General features: G+C 39.3%; 1 protein-coding gene across 1 annotated transcript in view; it reads left to right on the forward strand.

Annotated features, from left to right (window-relative positions):
* The window catches only part of fig4a (FIG4 phosphoinositide 5-phosphatase a), a 112,734-nt gene that overhangs the window by 68,557 nt on the left and 24,521 nt on the right, over positions 1-19,656 (forward strand). The window contains exons 13-17 of the mRNA XM_072246364.1: positions 7,348-7,464; positions 8,073-8,118; positions 15,347-15,495; positions 16,297-16,463; positions 18,561-18,699. Of these exons, the coding sequence (XP_072102465.1) occupies positions 7,348-7,464; positions 8,073-8,118; positions 15,347-15,495; positions 16,297-16,463; positions 18,561-18,699 (618 nt within the window). The remainder of the gene's footprint in view (positions 1-7,347; positions 7,465-8,072; positions 8,119-15,346; positions 15,496-16,296; positions 16,464-18,560; positions 18,700-19,656) is intronic.

Raw genomic sequence — 19,656 nt, forward strand, 5'->3', positions numbered from 1 at the left:
CCCGGTGGCCAAACATTTTTAATTCCTATCCCCATTCCCATTCCGACATGTCAGTCCATGGTCTTCTCTTTTGCCATGATGAGGCCACTCTCAGGGTGGAGGAGCAACACCTCATATTCTGTTTAGGTATCCTCCAACCTGATGGAATGAACAATGGTATCTCTATCTGGTATTTTTTTTCCTTCCCCCTTCCCTCTTCCATTCTCCATTTTGGCTTCTTACTTCTTCTCTTCACTTGCCTATCACCTCCCCTTGGTGCCCCTCTTCTTTCCTTGGATGCCCTGGATTTCCAGCATCTGCAGAGCCTCTTGTGTTTATAAGAATGATCCTGGGAATGGGCTAACATGTGAGGAGGGTTAGCCTGTACATGCTGGAATTTAGGAAAATGAGGGTGATCTTGCTGAAACCTACCAAATATAGGAAGGCCTGGATAGAGTGGGCATGAAGTGGATGATTCCGATAGTGGAGGATCTAGGACCAGAGAACACAGCATCACAGAATGTCCCTTTTAGAACAGAGATGAAGAGGAAATTCTTTAGCCAGAGGGTGATGAATCTGTGGAATTCATTGCCACAGATGGCTGTGGAGGCCAAATCATAGGGTACAATTAAAACAGAGGTTGACAGGCTCTTCATTAATAAGCGTGCCTAAGGTTACATGGAGAAGGCAGGAGAATGTGATTGAGAGGGATAGTAAATCAGCAATGATCGAGCGGTGGTGCAGACTTGATGGGTTGAATGGCTTAATTTTGCTCCTATGTCTTATGTTCTAATATCTTCAAGGTGAAGACCGACAGGCGTTTATACTACCAGTAAAATGAGGGACATGGGAGAGTGTGTGAAAGTGGAGCTCTGGCCAAAACTTAAACCTATTGACGACAGAATGGACTCAGAGGACATACCTACCTACTTTTTCTGTTTCCTGTGTTTTTATTTGGAGTGGAAGCTCCTTATCCTATATCTTATTCATGTTGTACAGTATTTCACAATAACATTAGGTTTCAAAAAGGGAAAACATGTTGTATTCCCCTTTGAGCACAAGCCTTTAATAAAATATACTCTGCGAAAGCAAATAAATTAAGGGCATTTAGGAAACTTATTTACACACATGGATGATAGAAAAATGAAGGGAAGAGGGAAGGGTTAGATTTTTCTTGGAGTAGGATAAAAGTTTGGCACAACATTTGGGGCCAAAGGGTCTGTACTTTGCCTTTATGTTGTGTGTTCTAATAAAGCAAATCATTATAAGCAACATAATAAATAGCCAACTCAGTAATAAATTAATCTTGTAGTTATATTGGAAGTCACCTCTGAAGGTTAAGAGCTACAGTCTGTCATGTGGCTAGCAGCTATTAATGTCATTTATACTTCGATCTTTTGAAAGATCTAGCAATTAACCTTGATAATGATGCATTGCATGGTGGAATTTGTGACATTTATTGTCATCTGTGTATTAGGTGTCTGGAAACAACACATTGAAAGAGAAGCAGTAAACCTGAGGATTGGAGATACTTTTGAAATAAAAAAAAATGAAGAAATTACTGAAAAAGGAAAGTAGAATATGAGACTAAGCTATTAAGAAACTTAAAACAGACTATCAGAATTTCCATGAGTATGTAAAAATGGTATGTAAAAGGCTAATAGGTACAAATGTGGGTGTCTTACAGAGACAGGATAATTTGTAATGAGAAAATAAGCAAATGGAGAAGTTAAACAGTTAATATGTATTTTCGAACAATGTCAAAATCACCTAAAAATCAAATGCAAGTGAGCAAGCAAGTAAAAAAAAATTGTGTTAATAAAACACACAAAATGCTGGAGGAGCTCATCAGGGGAGGCAGCATCTACAGAAATGAATAAATAGTCGGCATTTCAGGCTGAGACCCTGCTTTAGCCCTGAGAGCTAGAAGGGGACATGAGAAGGCTTTGGTAAGTAGGATTAAGGAAAACCCCAAGGTGTTCTACACATTTATGAAAAACATGAGGGCGACTAGAATAAGGATAGAACCAATTAGAGATGAACGAAGAAACGTGCCTGGAGTTGGAGGAGGTAGAGGAGGTCCTTATTAAATACTTTGCTTCGGTATACACCAGTGAGGGTGACCTTGATGAATGTGTATAGAATGAGCTAATATGCTGGAACTTATCAATGTTAAGGAAGATAATGTGCTGAAACCTTTGAACAACTTTAGGTTAAATAACAATGCTGGAGGAATTCAGCAGGCCAGGCAGTATTGATGGAGAGGAATAAACAGTCAACATTTTGGGCTGAGACCCTTCATCAGGAAGAATCCAGAAAGTTAGGAGTATAAGCTGGCAGGTGATAGTTGAAGCTAGGTGAAGGAGAAAGCGTTTAGGTGGGGAAGAAAGGATGAAGTGCAAAGCTAGGAGATGATAGCTGGAAAAAGGAATCTGTTGGGAGAGGGGAGTGGACCATGGAAGAAAGGGAAGGAGTAGGGGCACCAGAGGGAGGTAATAAGCAGGTGAGGAGAAGAGAAAGGGTAAAAGGGACACCAGAAAGGAGAATGGAAAAAGAGAGAAAGAGAAGGGGGAGAAATTACCAGATATTGGAGAAATAACTGTTCATTGCTGTCTGTTTGGAGGTTACCCAGACGGAATATGACATGTGGCTCCTCCAACTTGAGAGAGGCCTCATCATGCCAGTAGAGGGGGCCATAGACCGACTTGTCAGAATGGTAATGACAAGTAGAATTAAAATGGGTGGTCGCTGGGAAATCACACCTTTTGTGGCGATGGAGCAAAGGAATAAAGTGAACCCCCCAATCAGGTTTCACTGATGTAGAGGAGACCACACAAGGATTACCAGATACATTAGATAGCCCCAAAGAACTTGCAGGTGACATAGTGCCTCAGTTAGAAGGACTGTTTGGGGCCCTGAATAATGGTGAGGGAGGAGGTGAAGGGGCAGGTATAGCATTTTTCCTGCTTGCAGGGTTAAGTGCCAGGAGGGAGATCAGTATGAGGGATGAATGGACAAGCGAGTCCCAGAGAGATCAGTCTTTGTGAAAATGGAGAGTGTTGGGGAGGGAAAGATGTGTTTAGTGGTAGGATCCTATTGAAGCTGGATGAAATTACGGCGAATGATGTGCTGGATGCAGAGACTAGTGGGATGGGAGGTAAGAACAGAGGGAAATCTATTCCTGTTATGGTGACGGGAAGATGGGATGATGGAGGATGTCCTCACTGGCAACCAGAGTAGTACCAGAAGATTGGAAGGTGGCAAATGTTATTCCTTCCATTAAAAGGTAATAGGGATAATCCTGGGAATTATAGACCAGTGAGTCTTATATCAGAGATGGCAAACTATTGGAGAGGATTCTTAGAGACAGGAATTACGAGAATTTGTAGAAGCATAGTCTGATTTGGGTTTGTCAGCCTGGCTTTATGAGGGACAGGTCATGCCTAGACAGCCTATTTGAATCCTTTGAGGGAGTGACAAAACAAATTGATGAAGGTAGCCTATGGATGTGATGAAAGTAGATTTTTAAATGGAGTTTAGCAAAGTTCCCTACGGTAGGGTTATTCAGAAAGTCAGGAGGCATAGAGTCACAAGGTAATGCTGCAGCTTTATAAAACTATTTAGACTACGCTTGGAGTATTTGTTCACTTCCGATTGTCTCATTATAGGAAAGGTGTGAATGGTTTAGTGAGGGTGCAGAGAAGATTTACCAGGATGCTGCCTGGATTCGAGAGCATGTCTTATGAGGAAAGGTTGACTAAGCTCGGGCTTTTGTCTTGGGAGTGAAGGAGGATGAGAGGCGGCTTGATAGAGTTGTTCAAAATAACAAGAGGCATAGATTGAGTGGACGGCCAGAGACCTCCTTCCAAGGCAGAAATAGCTAATATGAAAGGGTATCATTTAAGGTGATGGTAAGAAAATACAGGCGGAATGTCAGAGGTAGGTTTTTTACATAGTGGTGGGTGCACGGTATGTGCTGCCAGGGATGGTGGTAAAGACAGATATATTGGGATCATTTAACAGACCCTTAGGTAGGCACATAGATGAAGGAAAAATGGAGGACTATGTGGGAGGCAAGTATTAGAATAACGTTGGAGTAAATTAAAAGGTCAGTATGACATCGTAGGCTGAAGGACTTGTACTGTCTATGTTTTATGTAGGAGTCCTTTGGAAAAAAATCTTCCAAAATGGATGAAGCGAATATGTGGATGTGGCTCTGGGCCTATACTTGCTAAAAATGGTGGTGGTGGGGAGGGTGATCTCATTGAAAATATCAAATATTGAAAGGCCTAGATAGAGCAGACGTGGAGAGAATATTTCCTATAGTGGATGAGTGGAGGATGTGGAGGCCAAGTCATTGGATATATATAAAGCAGAGGCTGATAGGTTCTTGTTTAATCAGGACTTCAAAGGGGGGAAGGCAGGAGAATGGGGTTGAGGCAGATAATAAATCAGCCATGAGCAGACACGAAGGGCCGAGTAGCCGAATTCTACTCCTATGTCTTATGGTACAGTATGTTCTCGTTTTCAGAAGGTGTGGGTTGAGGGGTTGTTAACAGAGAAAATAAAAAGTAGGAGTTGTGGAATGGTTTTCAGCTTGGAAGATTATGACTAGTATTGTACATTAGTGATCTGTGTGAGGGCCCAACTATTTGTTATTGCAACATTTTATGAGCATTTCGAACAATATCCTTCTCAATGTGTTTCATATATATATATATACACACACACACACACACACACACACACACACACACACACACACACGTACACGTGCTATCCTTTATATTCAGGGACAGTCATAGGTGTCTTCACTCCAGAGACCAGGATTCTCTGCCCTTCACAATTGATCTCCTGCCTCAGCAGGTGAAGGTACCATCTTTCCTTCAGTGGTTGGAACCCTCAAGGTAGACCTTCGCAGACTCTGCTATTTGCTGGCTTCACTGACCTGCTAAGGATTTTCACTGCTGATAACAAGGGCAAAGTTATCACTGCCCAGGATTGCTAATGAAGTGTGTGGGGGTGGGTTGGAGGTGCAGAAGATCTTCCAGAGCTTCTCTTTGCTCAACCAACAGCAAAATGACTACTGGTCATTTCAATGGAAAATAAATTTGGGGAAGCTTTGAATGATATCCTTCAAATGAGGTAGGTATGAGAAACTTGGATTCCATTTACTTGCCTCTCTATTGTCTTTCGTCTCAGTGATGGACCTGCCTAGTGATCATCAGCCACTGTTCTTGCTGTGAAACTCTTGACCCAACTAGTTTTGTGGTTTTGGATCTTACACTAGTGGAAAGTCTGCATGACTAATTTTCCCAAGATCCCTAACTCCCTGTTGTGAGGAACTACTTGGCCACAGTACTGTTCGAAATCTTTATTGATCTTTGCCAATCTTACCTGCAACTTTGTCAATTTACAAATGAGGCTAACTGGCCAAATCTCGATCAGCATGGATAATTTGATGGAAGAGCCTATTTCAGTATTGTTTGACTGTTTTAGAATTATTACAACAATCTCTGCAAGCCAATGTGATGTTTACATTTTCCAATCTTCCATAAATTGAACATGCATCTAGAGCATGCTTTATTTGAAAACAAGGTGACAAAATCCTCAAAGAAAACTAATTACAAAGGTGCACTATGGATTCCCCTTTAACTCGTGCCTTCTGCTAACATGAAAACAACTACAGTGGTGTCAAGTTCTGCAATGAAATATCAGGAATTCCCTTATAAAACAAACCAACAATTTTAAAAATAAAACTCTGCCTTTTATCAGTTTATAGAGTGATGAAATAAAGGTTGTAATGCAAATAAGATCAATATCATCATCATCATCATCAGGTGCCGTGCCCAGTTTGAGCTGTGACTGCCATGGCCCACACACTCCTGTTTCGGGTCAAGTGGATCAGTTCATTGGTATTCATTTCCAGTTCTCTGGCTGCTGTCTCTATCATCATTTGTCTTGTCTTCCTCTTGCTTTCTTCCCTTTAGTCTTTCCCATAATTACCGTGCATTCTAACTCCTCTTTCCTAATCACATGTCCAATGAAGTTACGTTGGTTTTTCATGATCTCATACATTATTTCTCTTTTTGTGTTTGCTCTGTTCATGACATCCTCGTTAGATATTTGTTTCATCCATGATATTCTTTGCATCCTCCTAAAAAACCACATCTCTGCTGCTACAATTCGTTTCCTCATGTTATTAGATATTGTCCGACATTCTGAGCCATACAACATAACTGGATAAACGTAACATTTCAGTTCTCTGAGGTGGGTTGTCATGCCTAGTTTAGTATTGGTCAGTGTATTTTTCAATATAGAAGATCAATATAGAAATTGAAATACAAGCTCTTTGGAGATTTTTGAAATTCTTGTGTGAGGCAATTACAACCGAAGCTTTAACGCAAGAGTCTAAGCAATAGTTATGGTGTAGCATGCTATTAAATGTTTGTGTGATCCATGCAACAAAGTGGAACAATTTCATTTATTTATTCCAAGAGTAGTGAGTAAATACCAGATAATATGGCAGATCTCAGATCTTTTGATTTATACTGGAGATTGCTACAGAATTACACTCAGTAGCCACTTCATTAGGTACTTCCTGTGGTTAAAAATTGAAAACTGAGTGTGTGTTCATGGTCTCCTGCTGCTGCCCATCCATTTCAAGGTTCGGCATGTTGTGTTTTCAGAGATGCTGTTCTGCACACCACTGTTGTAATGCATGGTTATTTGAGTTATTAATGCCTTCCTGTCAACTTGAGCCAGTCTGCCATTCTCCTCTGACCGTTCTCATTAACAAAGCATTTTTGCCCACAGAGCTGCTGCTCACTGGATTTTTTTTGTTTGTTTTTCACACCAGTCTCTGTAAATTCTAGACCCTGTTATGTGTGAAAATTCCAGAAGATAAGTAGCTTCTGAGATACTTAAACCACCCCATCTGGCACTAACGATCATTCTACAGTCAAAGTCATTTTGAACACATTTCTTCCCTATTCTGATGTTTGGTCAGAACAAAAACTAAGCATCTTGACCATCTCTGCATTATTTATGCATTGAGTTGCTGCCACATAATTTGCTGATTAGATATTTGCATTAACTGGCAGATGTACAGGTGTACCAAAAAGAATAGTGGCCACTGAGTGTATTGTATATCCAGTGGAGGAATATGGAATTCACAGTGCAAATGCCAAATACTGCTTTTGGTTGCATAAAGACAGCTAATTATGACCATCTTGCCTTAATTACATCTTCAAAATAGAGACAATTATGAGAATAAATATTTCCAAATGAATATATAATTACATTTTAGATGTTGTCTAGTTCTGTGTTAGCAGAAATTTAAAGATGTAATTTTTTCATTGTTTTTAGTAAACTGTTCAATGTTTTGGATCGGCTAAACGTAATTGCAGAAGATGTTGTGAAAAAGACGGGCTTTTTCGTTAATCGTCCAGATTTTCATTCTAATTCCTTAAGACCAGGTGAAAGGTAAGAAGGAATATAAAATGATTTGGATACTTGGTGGCCATTAGATGTGCACAAGCAAACCAAATAGAACTAGAGAAATAATGTTGGGGTCATTGTAAAATTAATTTCTTCATTTATAGTATTACTTGTGAATATATTTTATCAACAGGATCATTGTATTGTAGATATTAATTATCTAATTTAGGCATTTATATGACTATGACTGATGAACTAGTACACGTAATTTCCCCCATTATAGTGAGGTTGCATTCCTACAAATGGGCTATATCTCAATTTTCTGTATATTGCTAAACCTTATCTTTCCAGACAGTCATGTATATCACATACTAATTATGCCTCTATACCTGCCCCCTTCCTTTCCAGTCATGATGAAGAGCCTTGGCCCAAAAAGTTGGCTGTTTATTTCCTTCCACAGATACTGTCTGACTTGCTGAGTTCCTCCAGCATTTTGTGTGTGTACAGTAGCTCAGGATTTCTCGTATCTACAGAATCTCTACAGAATGTCTGTTTTTTTTTAAGAGCCACTTTGAATGTTAGAAATACAAAGCAAATTGTTGTACTTTCAATTCTCTCATTAAGTACATCTTCCCCACTTTATTTTCTCATAGGTGGAATGAACTGGGAGGAATCATTCACAATACTTGCCGCCTGCAGGTAATAAAGGAATTGAGAATGCATTGTTTGCTGTGAAATATCAGAAAATACAGCCGGCTTATATGACAAAACTGCGTAGGTCCAGAATGAGTTTACATTCCAACACTGCATACCATCTTGTTGTAGCATTTCTACTACAGAAAACAGTTATTTTACCCAATCAATTTTTGGATTGCTAGTTAATTGTGTTAATGATAATTGCATATGCCAGTGGTAATTGCATATGCGTGATGCCTCACTAACTAAAATGCAATCGGGTTTTATTGGAATTGCAACTTTTTTTTATCGGGATTTCTTTAATATAGAAACAAAGTAACAAGGAATATGGATGGGATAAAGGTAATAAAAGGAAAGAGAATTTTTTAAAACCATTTGTTTGGGTACAGCTGAAAACAACATTCTTAGAGTTGTCCATTAGCCCTCAGATAGTCATGATGATGTAGTGCAGAGTATAAATCATAAAAAATGTGTATGTATTAAGTATAATACAATAATAAGGGAAGACATCAAACTACATGTAGACTGGGCAGGCCAAGTAGTCATGGTGGCATGGAGAATGAATTAGTAGTGTAGAAGAAATTGTTTTTAGAGCAGTATGTTGAGAAATCAATGAGACAACAGGCATAGAATTATAGATTGAGAAAGAGTTAATTAATAATTTTGCACTTAAGGAAGAGCAATCACAATATGATACAATATTTAGATTTTGATTTCAGATTATTATTGTCACATGTACTAATTTACAAAGAAGAGTCTGGGAGAAGTCACCCTCTGGTGCCATCTTTAGCTCCGCTCCTTATATAAGTTATAACTGACAACCACATCATAAGTAGTGATTGGATAGTATAATTAGTATGTAACCCTCAGGCTTGGCCGGCACGTGTTCGAATAGGGGAAGACAACTTCTGGCCCCGCCAAGCTGAGAAACCTCGTTCATGTGGATGCTATGTGATGTGTTGCCGGGTTACAAATCTGCGCTGCAAAATATCAGACAGTACACCATATGCAATTAACTGTTTGAACTTTATAAATCTTAATCTGAATATAGGGTTAGTAAAGAAAATTAAAAAAAAGGTCCCACTTTAAGAGAAAAGTCAAAAGTGCACGTTGGAGCTCACTGATATGGCCATTGACCTCCCCTAAGCGTCGCCGACCTTCGGACCCTCGCTCCCGGCCCACTCTGTCTGGTGGTCTACCAGCTCTCTCTACCTGTGTCTTCCTTCTTCTCTCGCTGACATAAGACCGTGAAAATCTCTCTTCCAGACTCACAAGAAAGAACAACATTTCTCTCATTGGGTAGCCCCTACATTCCAAGCCCCGTTATCTCCAGTCATAACCCAAATATTGCTGCTACAGAGAGGCCATTACATTAGCAGTGAAACCTTACAGAGAGGCCATTACATTAGCAGTGAAACCTTACAGAGAAACCATTACATTAGCAGTGAAACCTTACAGAGAGGCCATTACATTAGCAGTGAAACCTTACAGAGAAACCATTACATTAGCAGTGAAACCTTACAGAGAGGCCATTACATTAGCAGTGAAACCTTACAGAGAGGCCATTACATTAGCAGTGAAACCTTACAGAGAGGCCATTACATTAGCAGTGAAACCTTACAGAGAGGCCATTACATTAGCAGTGAAATCTTACAGAGAGGCCATTACATTAGCAGTGAAACCTTACAGAGAGGCCATTACATTAGCAGTGAAACCTTACAGAGAGGCCATTACATTAGCAGTAAAACATTGTAGTATTTCTATGGTTTCTATAGGTCAGTGGGACTAAGCAGAAAATGGTTTGGCATAGCCAAGAAGGGCCAGAAGGCCCGTTTCTGTGCTGTAGTTTTTTCTATGGTTTCTATGGTTTTTCTGTTACAGAGAGGCTATTACATTAGCAGTGAAACCTTACAGTGTGTTACAAGTATAATACCGTTTGTAGAACGTATAAGGACAAGAAAGGTTTAGAGCATAGGTTCCCGACTTTTTTTATACCATAGACTACTACAGTTAGCCAAGAGGTCCATGGACCCAGGTTTAGAGGGGTATTAGGCCAAATTCAAGCAGGTGGGACTAGCTCAGGTGAGTAACTTGGTGAGCAACTTGGTGAGCATGGTAGGTTGAGCCAAAGGACGTATTTCCATGTTGTATAACTTAATGACTCTAAGTAATGACATTTTGAGATATGATCTGAGCTGTGTTCACAAAATTAATTCAATATCAGAATTGTTCAGTTCCTCATCTGATCCCTACTCACATTAAATAGGATGTACCAGCTTCATTTGTTTTAAGTATTGTAAATCTATTCACTTGTAATTCACTCAGAGGAAATATTTTAAAGCAATCATGATTCCAGCATTTGGTCCCTATCCACACTTAACATGGGAACTGAAACGTTATGATTCATTCCTCCTCATGTAATACCTTCTGTAAGTTGCTCTGTATCTTTCAACACGCTGATACTGTAGAATGACAAATTGATGTGTTAATTGGACACCTATGTTGCATGTTTTGGTGAACTAGGGGAAGAGAAATAATGTAGAAATCTGTGTTATCTAAGTCCATCCAAGTTATCAGTGACATAAGATTTTATAATTTTAATGCCATGATGTGAGACATATTGGTGAGCCTGACGGTTCCTAATTGCCTAGGAATGGACAATGAGATTGAACTAGTAATGAGGGTCATGGATATACTGTTCAAGGTACCTAGTTCATTTGCTTTTCTTTTCATTTTTGCAATCTAAGCTTCATTGGCGAGACTAGCTTTTAGTGCCCATCCCCAGCTGCCTTTGAGAAGCTAGTGGTGAGCTACTGTCTGGAATCTCTGGTGAAAACACTCTTACAGGGCATTTGGGTAGATAAGTCTAGAATTTAGACTGATAGTATATGGGAGATATACTTCCAAATCAGGACCATGCAAGACTTGAAGAGGAGCCTTCAGGTTTTGGTGATGGCATACTCTGCTGCTAATATCCTTCCTTGGGAGGTGGTAGAGATTGCAGGCTTATGATGTTCTACCACAGTAGCATGGATAAGTATCTGCAGTGGTCTAATGATGGTACATACTGTAATCATTGTGCACCACTGGCAGATGGAATGAATGTTTAGGGAGATCGAAAAGGTGCCCATCAAATAGCTCATTTCATATTGTATGGTGTTGAACTTCTTTAGACTTATGGATATTGCATTTATCCAGAGAAGGAATCCTGCTTATCAATGATGGAAGTGCTTAAGGTGTCATGGAATGACTCACCCAACCACTGACTTGCTCCTGTAGCCACAGAGCTAGTTTTCGGTGATTGGTGACCCTCAGATGAGGTCTTAGCAATGGTAATGCCATCGAATAGCATGAGTAGATAGTTAGATTCTTTCTTGTTAATAATGACCACTTCCTGGCAATTCTGTGGTTAAAATGCTGGTTGTCATTGCTCATTCGTTGCTTCATTTGATGAAGTGTTGTCAATAGAATTGAACATTGTGCAATCATCAGTAAGCACTTTTGACTTTATCATGGTTAAAAGGTCATTGATGAAGCAACTGAAGACATTTGGGCCCTGAGGAACTTCTGCACTGATGACTAGAGGTGGAAAGATTGCCCTCCTGACAACCATTTTCCTTTCTGCAAAAAATATGACTCCAGCAACTGGAATGGTTTCTTTGTTGGCTGTTGTCATCAATTTTACCAGGATGTCTTAGTGTTACACTCAATCAAATAGAGTTTTGATGTCAAGTGCCGTCATTCTTGCCTCGCCTTTGGAATTTTCAGCCCTTTAGTTCATAATTTTAACTGAAGGGCTTTGTTGACCTACCACCAGTTAACTGTCCATTTAAAATTAGCAATTAGTGAAAGCAGAGTTTCAGATGACCACAAGTGAAAGGTATGGTCTCCTTAACAGCAAGTTGTAGTGGAGATATCATGTTGGTATCCTGATTTGAGGAGAATAGAGAACTATGGTTAGTGAATAGCTAAACTCTCAGCCTGACCTGGCTCTTTGCGAACAGAATCTTCTTCCCACTGTTTGAACTCAGGAAGAAAACTCCCTTTAAAGTTACATTAAAAAATTGAAGTTGGAACTAATACTCACATGACTGTGCTAACTTAGCTGTTTGGACTATTTTCAATTTCCGTATAGCAGTACGCTTGTGGGTTTGCAGGAGGCAAATCTGACTATTTTCCATCAGATGACCTTTCTTCATGATCCTTCTTTTCAAGCATGGCCTCTACTGTTATACATTATCAGATTCTGAGGTTGCTCATTTACCTGATCTTAGATTCGCAAATTTGTTTCCTACTTCAGCTGCTTCCTACTGAGAGAGCTGTCTGTGGTTTATTGCACTCTATTCTTTATTTTTGGCTTTGGTGGCGAATTATTTATAATTGAAGTGTCCTACACTTAGAGGATTTTGTGTCATTAGGTTTGGTTGATGGTCAGCTTTATTCCCATCCCTTGATGCCAATCTCAGTTTTCTTAAGATGATTCATAGAACATAGATCAGTTCAGCACAGGTACAGCCAATTCGACTCATGTCTTTACCAAATGTGATAGCAATTTTAATTGCACATCTGCTATCATGTGGTTCTACATCCCTCCATTCCTTACCTGTTCTTGTGTCTATCTAAATGCCTTTTAATGTTGATATTGCATCTGCTTCCACTTCTTCCCTTGACAGCCCATTCCAGGTACCTACCACTCCATGTAAAACAAAATAAAATGTCTTGTACATTCCTTTAAATGACATCCCCCCCCACCTTAAAGCTATATCTTCTAGTATTTGATCTGTGAATATGACCCTGACTGTTCAACCTATCTTTGCCTCTCGTAATGTTACATATTTCTTTTTCACCCTTTAGCCTTTGATGCTGCAGAGTAAACAATTCAACTTTGTCCAACCTATCCTTCAACCCAATACACACTCCAACCAATCCTAAAGCCAATACTCACTCCAGGCAACTTCAAGGTGAACTATTTCTGCACTCTCTTCAACACCATCACAACCTTCCTGGAATGCAGTGACTAGAACAGCAGACAGAACTCCAAACATGGCTTGACAAAGTTTTGTATAACTGCAACATGAAATCCCAATTTTTATACTCAACACCACTACCGATGAAGGCAAGGTGGCATACACTTTTGCCACCCTATTTACTTGTGTTGCCACTTTGAGAAAGCTATCAACTTGCACCCCAAAATCCTTCTGTCCATCAATGCTCCTAAAGGTCCTGCCATTCCTTATACGGTATATTTTCATCTTATATTTGGCATCCCTAAATGCTGCACCTCACACATGTATAGTTTAAACTCCATCTGCCATTATTTCCAGTTGGCCTACATCCTGCTGAATTCTTTGACAATCTTCCTCACTGTTCATAAATCTGCAAATTCTTGTGTCATCTGCAGGCTACTAATAGTCCCAGCAAACAGCAGATGTCCCAGCACTCCCAGCACTGATCCTTGCAGAGCAGCATTATTCATTGATCTACCATGGCCAATTATGCATGTAATCTGCAAAATCTCCATGGATTCTGTGTGTCTTAACCTTATATATCATGTTGTCTACTATACACTTATGGCATTTCTTATCAACAGGGCTATGTCAGCATGACCCATAGAAGCAAATCTCTGACTGTCAGTGAACCAGGAGTATAAATGAGGGTTGGGTATCTGTACAAAGTACCAGTCCATTGGAGCTGATGTCTGAGGGACATTACCTCAAATCTAAAGATGTCAGCTTTGGCAAAGGCACAAATGTTAGTGCAACACACACAATGCTGGAGGAACTCAGCAGGTCAGGCAGCATCTATAGAAATGAATTAACAGTCGACACTTCGGGTTGAGACCCTTCATCGAGACTGGAAAGGAAAGGGGAAGAAGGTGGGGGTGGAGGGGTGATGCTGTGGAAGGTGATAGGTGAGTCGGGTGGTTGGGGAAGGGGAGGATGAAATGAGAAGTTGGGAGTTCATGGCTGGAAAAGGCAAAGGGCTAGAGAAGAAGGAATCTGATAGGAGAAGAGAGTTTACCAGAACAGGGAAGGTACATGTGTGAGAAAGGGAAGTAGGAAGGGGTACCAGGGAGACGTGATAGACAGTTGAGGAAAAGAAAAGACTTAAGGGTGAGGGCCAAAGTTGGGGATTGAGGAAAAGGGAAGTGGGGAGGGGAAAAATTACCAGAAGGTGGAGAAATTGATGTTCATGCCATCAGGTTGGAGGCTACCCAGGCAGAACACAAGGTGTTGTCCCTCCAACCCTCCAAGCCGCTGTCTTGCCTTCTTTATGACTACATCGATATGTTAGGACCAGGTTAGATCCTCAGAGATCTTGACACCCAGGAACTTAAAGCTGTTCACTCTCTCCACTTCTGGTCGCTCTATGAGGATTGGTGTGTGTTCCTTCGTCTTACCTTACCCTTCCTGAAGTTCACAATCAGCTCTTTCATCTTACTGACATTGAGTGCCAGGTTGTTGCTGCGGCACCACTCCACTAGTTGGCATATCTCACCCCTGTACGCCCTCTCGTCACCACCTGAGGTTCTACCAACAATGGTTGTATCGTCAGCAAATTTGTAGATGGTATTTGAGCTATGCCTAGTCACACAGTCCCAAAGGAGATCTGTGCTTGAGTTCATTGCAAAATTTGCTGTAATGATAAAATAGCTCCCTGGCTAAGGAAAATGCAGGCTTTTTCCACTGTGTCTACGTAACGATGAATTGTGATAACACCATGAAACTCACCTCTGTGTTAGCAAACTTGACCTACAAAATTATGATCTTAGGTTACATAGTCATTTTTTTTTAAATTTCAAGACAATTTTTTCACTTTGAAAGGGCAAAAGAATATTAACATTTGATAAGAATTATTTTGAAACGGTCCTGAAACACACTGGGAAAACTGATGACTGTTTCCTTCAACCCATGAGAAAGAATGTCACTGTTCCATGTGAAAAGTGAGGTGTCTTATCAAACAACCTGAAAGCAATAATGCTTCAGCAGCAGATGGAATATTGGCTGGATATTTCAATGCTCGCTATGAGGAACTGGTGCTATGGTTAACAATACATTCTCCGATTATGGACCACTTAAAAAAATGATTTTTTTTTGGCTGTTCAGGATCTTTGTTGTGTTCTAATATTTTTGATCTTGCTATTGCTAAATGGAAACTAAAATTTTAATGTATGGTTATTAGATAATGTTCTTGCAGAACTTAGTGGTGAGTTGTTCAAATTCTATTTCAGACTGGTGTTCTGAGGACAAACTGTGTTGACTGTTTGGATCGTACAAACACTGCTCAATTTATGGTTGGAAAGTGTGCTTTAGCTTGCCAGCTCTATGCACTGGGTGTAATAGATAAACCAAGACTGCAGTTTGACACTGATGCTGTTCGGTAAGCAGTAGATAGCTATGGATTCCAGTTAATTTGTTTAGTTGGCTGATTTTTTTTTTCATTTGTATTCTCTATCCTTGCAACTTCATAATAATTAGGCAACTTTTTATTTACAAACTTCCTCAGCCCAGCCATGTTTGTTCTTATTGACTGTGGCAGTGCTTCAATTACCCCTTTTAAGATTTGATGCTGATTAACCATCAAACTGGATGAGGACATTTTTTTCATGTAATTTTACCCCCTAAAGGTAGGTTTAGATAATGTTGGAAATCTTACCACTTGAAGTAATACGCTATCATGTTTTGCACCCATCCACTTCCTGCTTTAACAGATGGCAGATGTGAGGAATGGAACTTAACAACCATCAGAAGGAAGATCAGTCATTTAAACCTGCTAGCATTGCAGGGATTTTCACCATAATCAAAGATGAATAGATTTTCAGGACCTCAAAGGATTGGGTAAAAAGAGACAAAACGATGGATTGAATTTTATAGTGCTGCTTATGAGCATGTAACAACAGTTATTTCTTCCTGGCTTCAAAAACTAGCCTGTGATTTTCCTGCTATATTTGCCTCCATCTGAAGCACCACCGGATCATCTCCACAACTTCATTTGAGGCCTTTCGACAAATTGATTAGAAAACTTGGATATAAGACATAGGAGATGCAGGTGGTTAAGCAGAGTAAAGTGAGAAGGGCATACAAACAAGCAAAATCGATCTCTATACGAAGCTGGAAATGTCTGAAATATATTTTGTTATCTCAGTAAAGAAATTATAAACATGATGTATTCTCTTGATAGATTATTTGAAGAACTGTATGAAGATCATGGTGATACACTGTCTTTACAATATGGGGGTTCACAGCTTGTACATCGGGTGAAAACATACAGGAAAATTGCACCTTGGACACAACATTCCAAGGACATCATGCAAACCCTCTCTAGGTACTACAGTAATGCATTTTCAGGTAATCTAATTTGTGGGTTAATTTTCAGGAAATTTGTTCAGAAAATCTGAATTTACTCTGATATAGATTTAGTAACATCCAAAATATTGTCATATTTAAACAATTGGTACACAAAATGTTTATTTGTGGGTTTTAATACTCCCCCCCCCACCCCTTTCTGGACCCAAGCTAGGTCCTTATCCTTCTATCCCTGGTCTATTTAAGTACCTGACCAAATTCTATGATTGTGTTTTCCAACCATTTGGGATAGTGCATATCGGTTTTAAAGAACTTTCTCAACACGACCTTGGGTGTCTATCTCATTAACCAGAAATTAAAAGAAAACAATGATGGAAATGTTTGTTTTGTCAGCATTTGTGAGAAGGGTGAGAGTTAATGTTTTGGATAGAAAGCACTGGCATTACAAATGGCAATATCTGGTTGATTAAAGATGCAGGGAACCAGGAAGCTGAGTGGATAGTGGTGTAGTGAAGGAAGTTGTGAACATTAGTTGCTAGTAAGGAAGAACAATGGAAGAGAGGAAGGCCGCCAATCGGATAGATACAGTAAGGACAGCTACGAACACAGCATTATCTACAATGAGCCGCCTTTGTGAGGATCAAAACTCGTTTAGGGCAACTATCCACAGGATCACCATGAAATCGACGACAACTCAGTGGCACTTAACAACAAGAAGTAAGAACAGTAATGTATATCACTGCAATCTGTAGCCTCATGACCTGCCATAAATAAAATTAGAGTATTAATCTTGGTTTAGTAGGTAAGAGCTAGTTGAAATAATGGGTTTACCAAATCAGCTGTGCTTCTAGGTTTGGGGGAGGAAGCAGAGGTGCACTACTTTCAAAGTTTAAAATAAATTTATTATCAAAGTACATACGTCACCATACGCAACCCTTAGATTTATTTTCTTGCGGGCATTCACAGCAAATACAAGAAATAATAGGATCCATCAAAGACTGCTCCCGATAGGACGGACAACAACTATTGTGCAAAAGCTTTACAAATTGTGCAAATATAAAACAAGAAAAAAACAAAATAATAATAAATAAATAAATAAATAAATAAGCAACAAATATTGAGAAAATGAGTGGTAGAGTCCTTGAAAATGAGGCCATAGTTTGTGGGACACTTCAGTGATGCAGCAAATGAAGCTATTTCCTCTAGTTCAAGAACCTAATGATTGTGGGGTTATAGATATAATGTTAGAACTACAGAGAGAAGATCTCCAATGAAGATATTGAGTGTAAAGGAATCAGTGGCCTGATGTTTCATAATGGAGTCATAATCGAGAATGAAGGGTGAGAATGTGATAGAGCTGAGTTAATGTTCTGCTATGTAGAAATCATTATTGAATTACAACAATACCCACCCTTGCCTGCAAGTTAATAACAATGTTAGGGTATGTTCTTAATTAACTGAATTATGCAAGTTCAAAGGAAATAAGTAAGTGTACTAAACACTTGTAAGTTAGTGCCACACCAAAAGTTTGTGCAGAAAAGATCAAAAGGGTAAGAGATCAGAGGGAGGAGTCCAGACTGAGAAGTGCAAAGATGAGTGGAATTTTTTGCACAGAGTATAAACGCCAGGCCAAGGATGGTTGCACAAAGACAAAAGGGCTGAAAGACTAGCTTAAATTTCATTGAGGTGAGTCTAAAAATGAATTGATACGTTTTTCTGAGATGATGTCCCATAGATCCAGGTTCTCTGACTTAGAGAAACGATTCATTTCAGAATCATGTTACCTCTTATTGTTCTTTAATGTGCAAGGCCAGCCTGTTCTATATTTTGTCATGTTTTGTTTCCCAAAAATCTATCCAGTGAAAGCATACTGAATTGACACTAAAGTATGTATATCTTTTCTTGCATATAGATACACAGTTGCCCACTAGCCCAGGCATGTTTCATCAAAATCTCCTCAAATGCAGCAATTGTTCTAGTATTCCACTACTTGAATATAACTTTGTTTTTTCTATTCTTTTAACAAAGTAAATAATCTCATATTATGCCCCCAACTGCCTCCTTCTTGCCAACAGTATTGTATTCTATCATATTCCTGTCAAGAGATCAAAATTTTAATGATGATTCCTTATGTTACAGATGCTGATAGACAAGATGCCATAAATCTGTTTCTTGGAGTTTTCCAGCCTATGGAAGGAAAGTCTCACCTTTGGGAACTTCCATCTGACTACTACTTGCATCATAAGAACACAGTAGCGCTATTGTCTCCCAGGAGGAGGTACTAACTGATATACTGTATGGTTTCTACTTTGTTTTGAAGATTTATTTCTGCAAATACGGCTTCAATTTTACTGCTCTTGAGGTTGAATCCCATCATTTTCAGTAGTGTTGCTCCAAGTATAAAGCAATGTACACACAAAATGCTGGAGGAACTCAGCAAGTCAGGTGGCATCTATGGAAGTGAATAAACAGTCAAGATTTTGGGCTGAGACCAAGTCCTGAAGAAGGATTGATTGTTTATTCATTTCTATAGATGCTGCCTGATCTGCTGAGTTCCTCCAGCATTTTGTGTGTGTTGCTATGGATCTCCAGCATCTGCAGAAATTCTCAAATTTATGATTTGTTGCTCAAATCTAAATCTAATCCTATGGAACTTAAATGAAGGCTACTTTTCTTCCATTCTGGCTTTGTTGAAAATTAGATTAAAATTGTGTTTATTTCTATGGCTTTGTTTTAAATTTCCAGTACTTAAATTTCTAACACATAAATTTCTAAATTTCAGAAGAAGGCTATTAGACACATTGAACACTGATGTTCAACTTTTCGTAGGTGGCATAGACTTAGGAAAAGAGGCTAGCCACTTAGTACTGATTTAAGTAGAAAATTTTTCTCTGAGGATTTTGAATCTTTGGCATTATCTGCCCCAGAGGGCTGTGGATGTTGTCATGAAATAATTTGAAAGTTTTTGATCTATAGAGAAATTAAGAACAGCGAACTGAGCAGAAGGTTCATTTGAGGCCAAAGATCAGTTCGGCTGTGATCTTATTAGATGGTAGAGTAATTTCCAGGGACTGTATGTCTACTCCTATTGCTCCTTTTCTTATGCTTCCATTTCTTATTATATATACATAACTGATTAATTTTGCTTCAATTATACTTGAAAAGGTAGTGATGAGCCACCTTCAAGAACTGTTGCATGTTATAGTTCAAGCTACCATCTAAGAAAATGTATGGC

This window comes from Mobula birostris, chromosome 2 (genome assembly GCF_030028105.1).
Source record: "Mobula birostris isolate sMobBir1 chromosome 2, sMobBir1.hap1, whole genome shotgun sequence".
NCBI lineage: Eukaryota > Metazoa > Chordata > Chondrichthyes > Myliobatiformes > Myliobatidae > Mobula > Mobula birostris.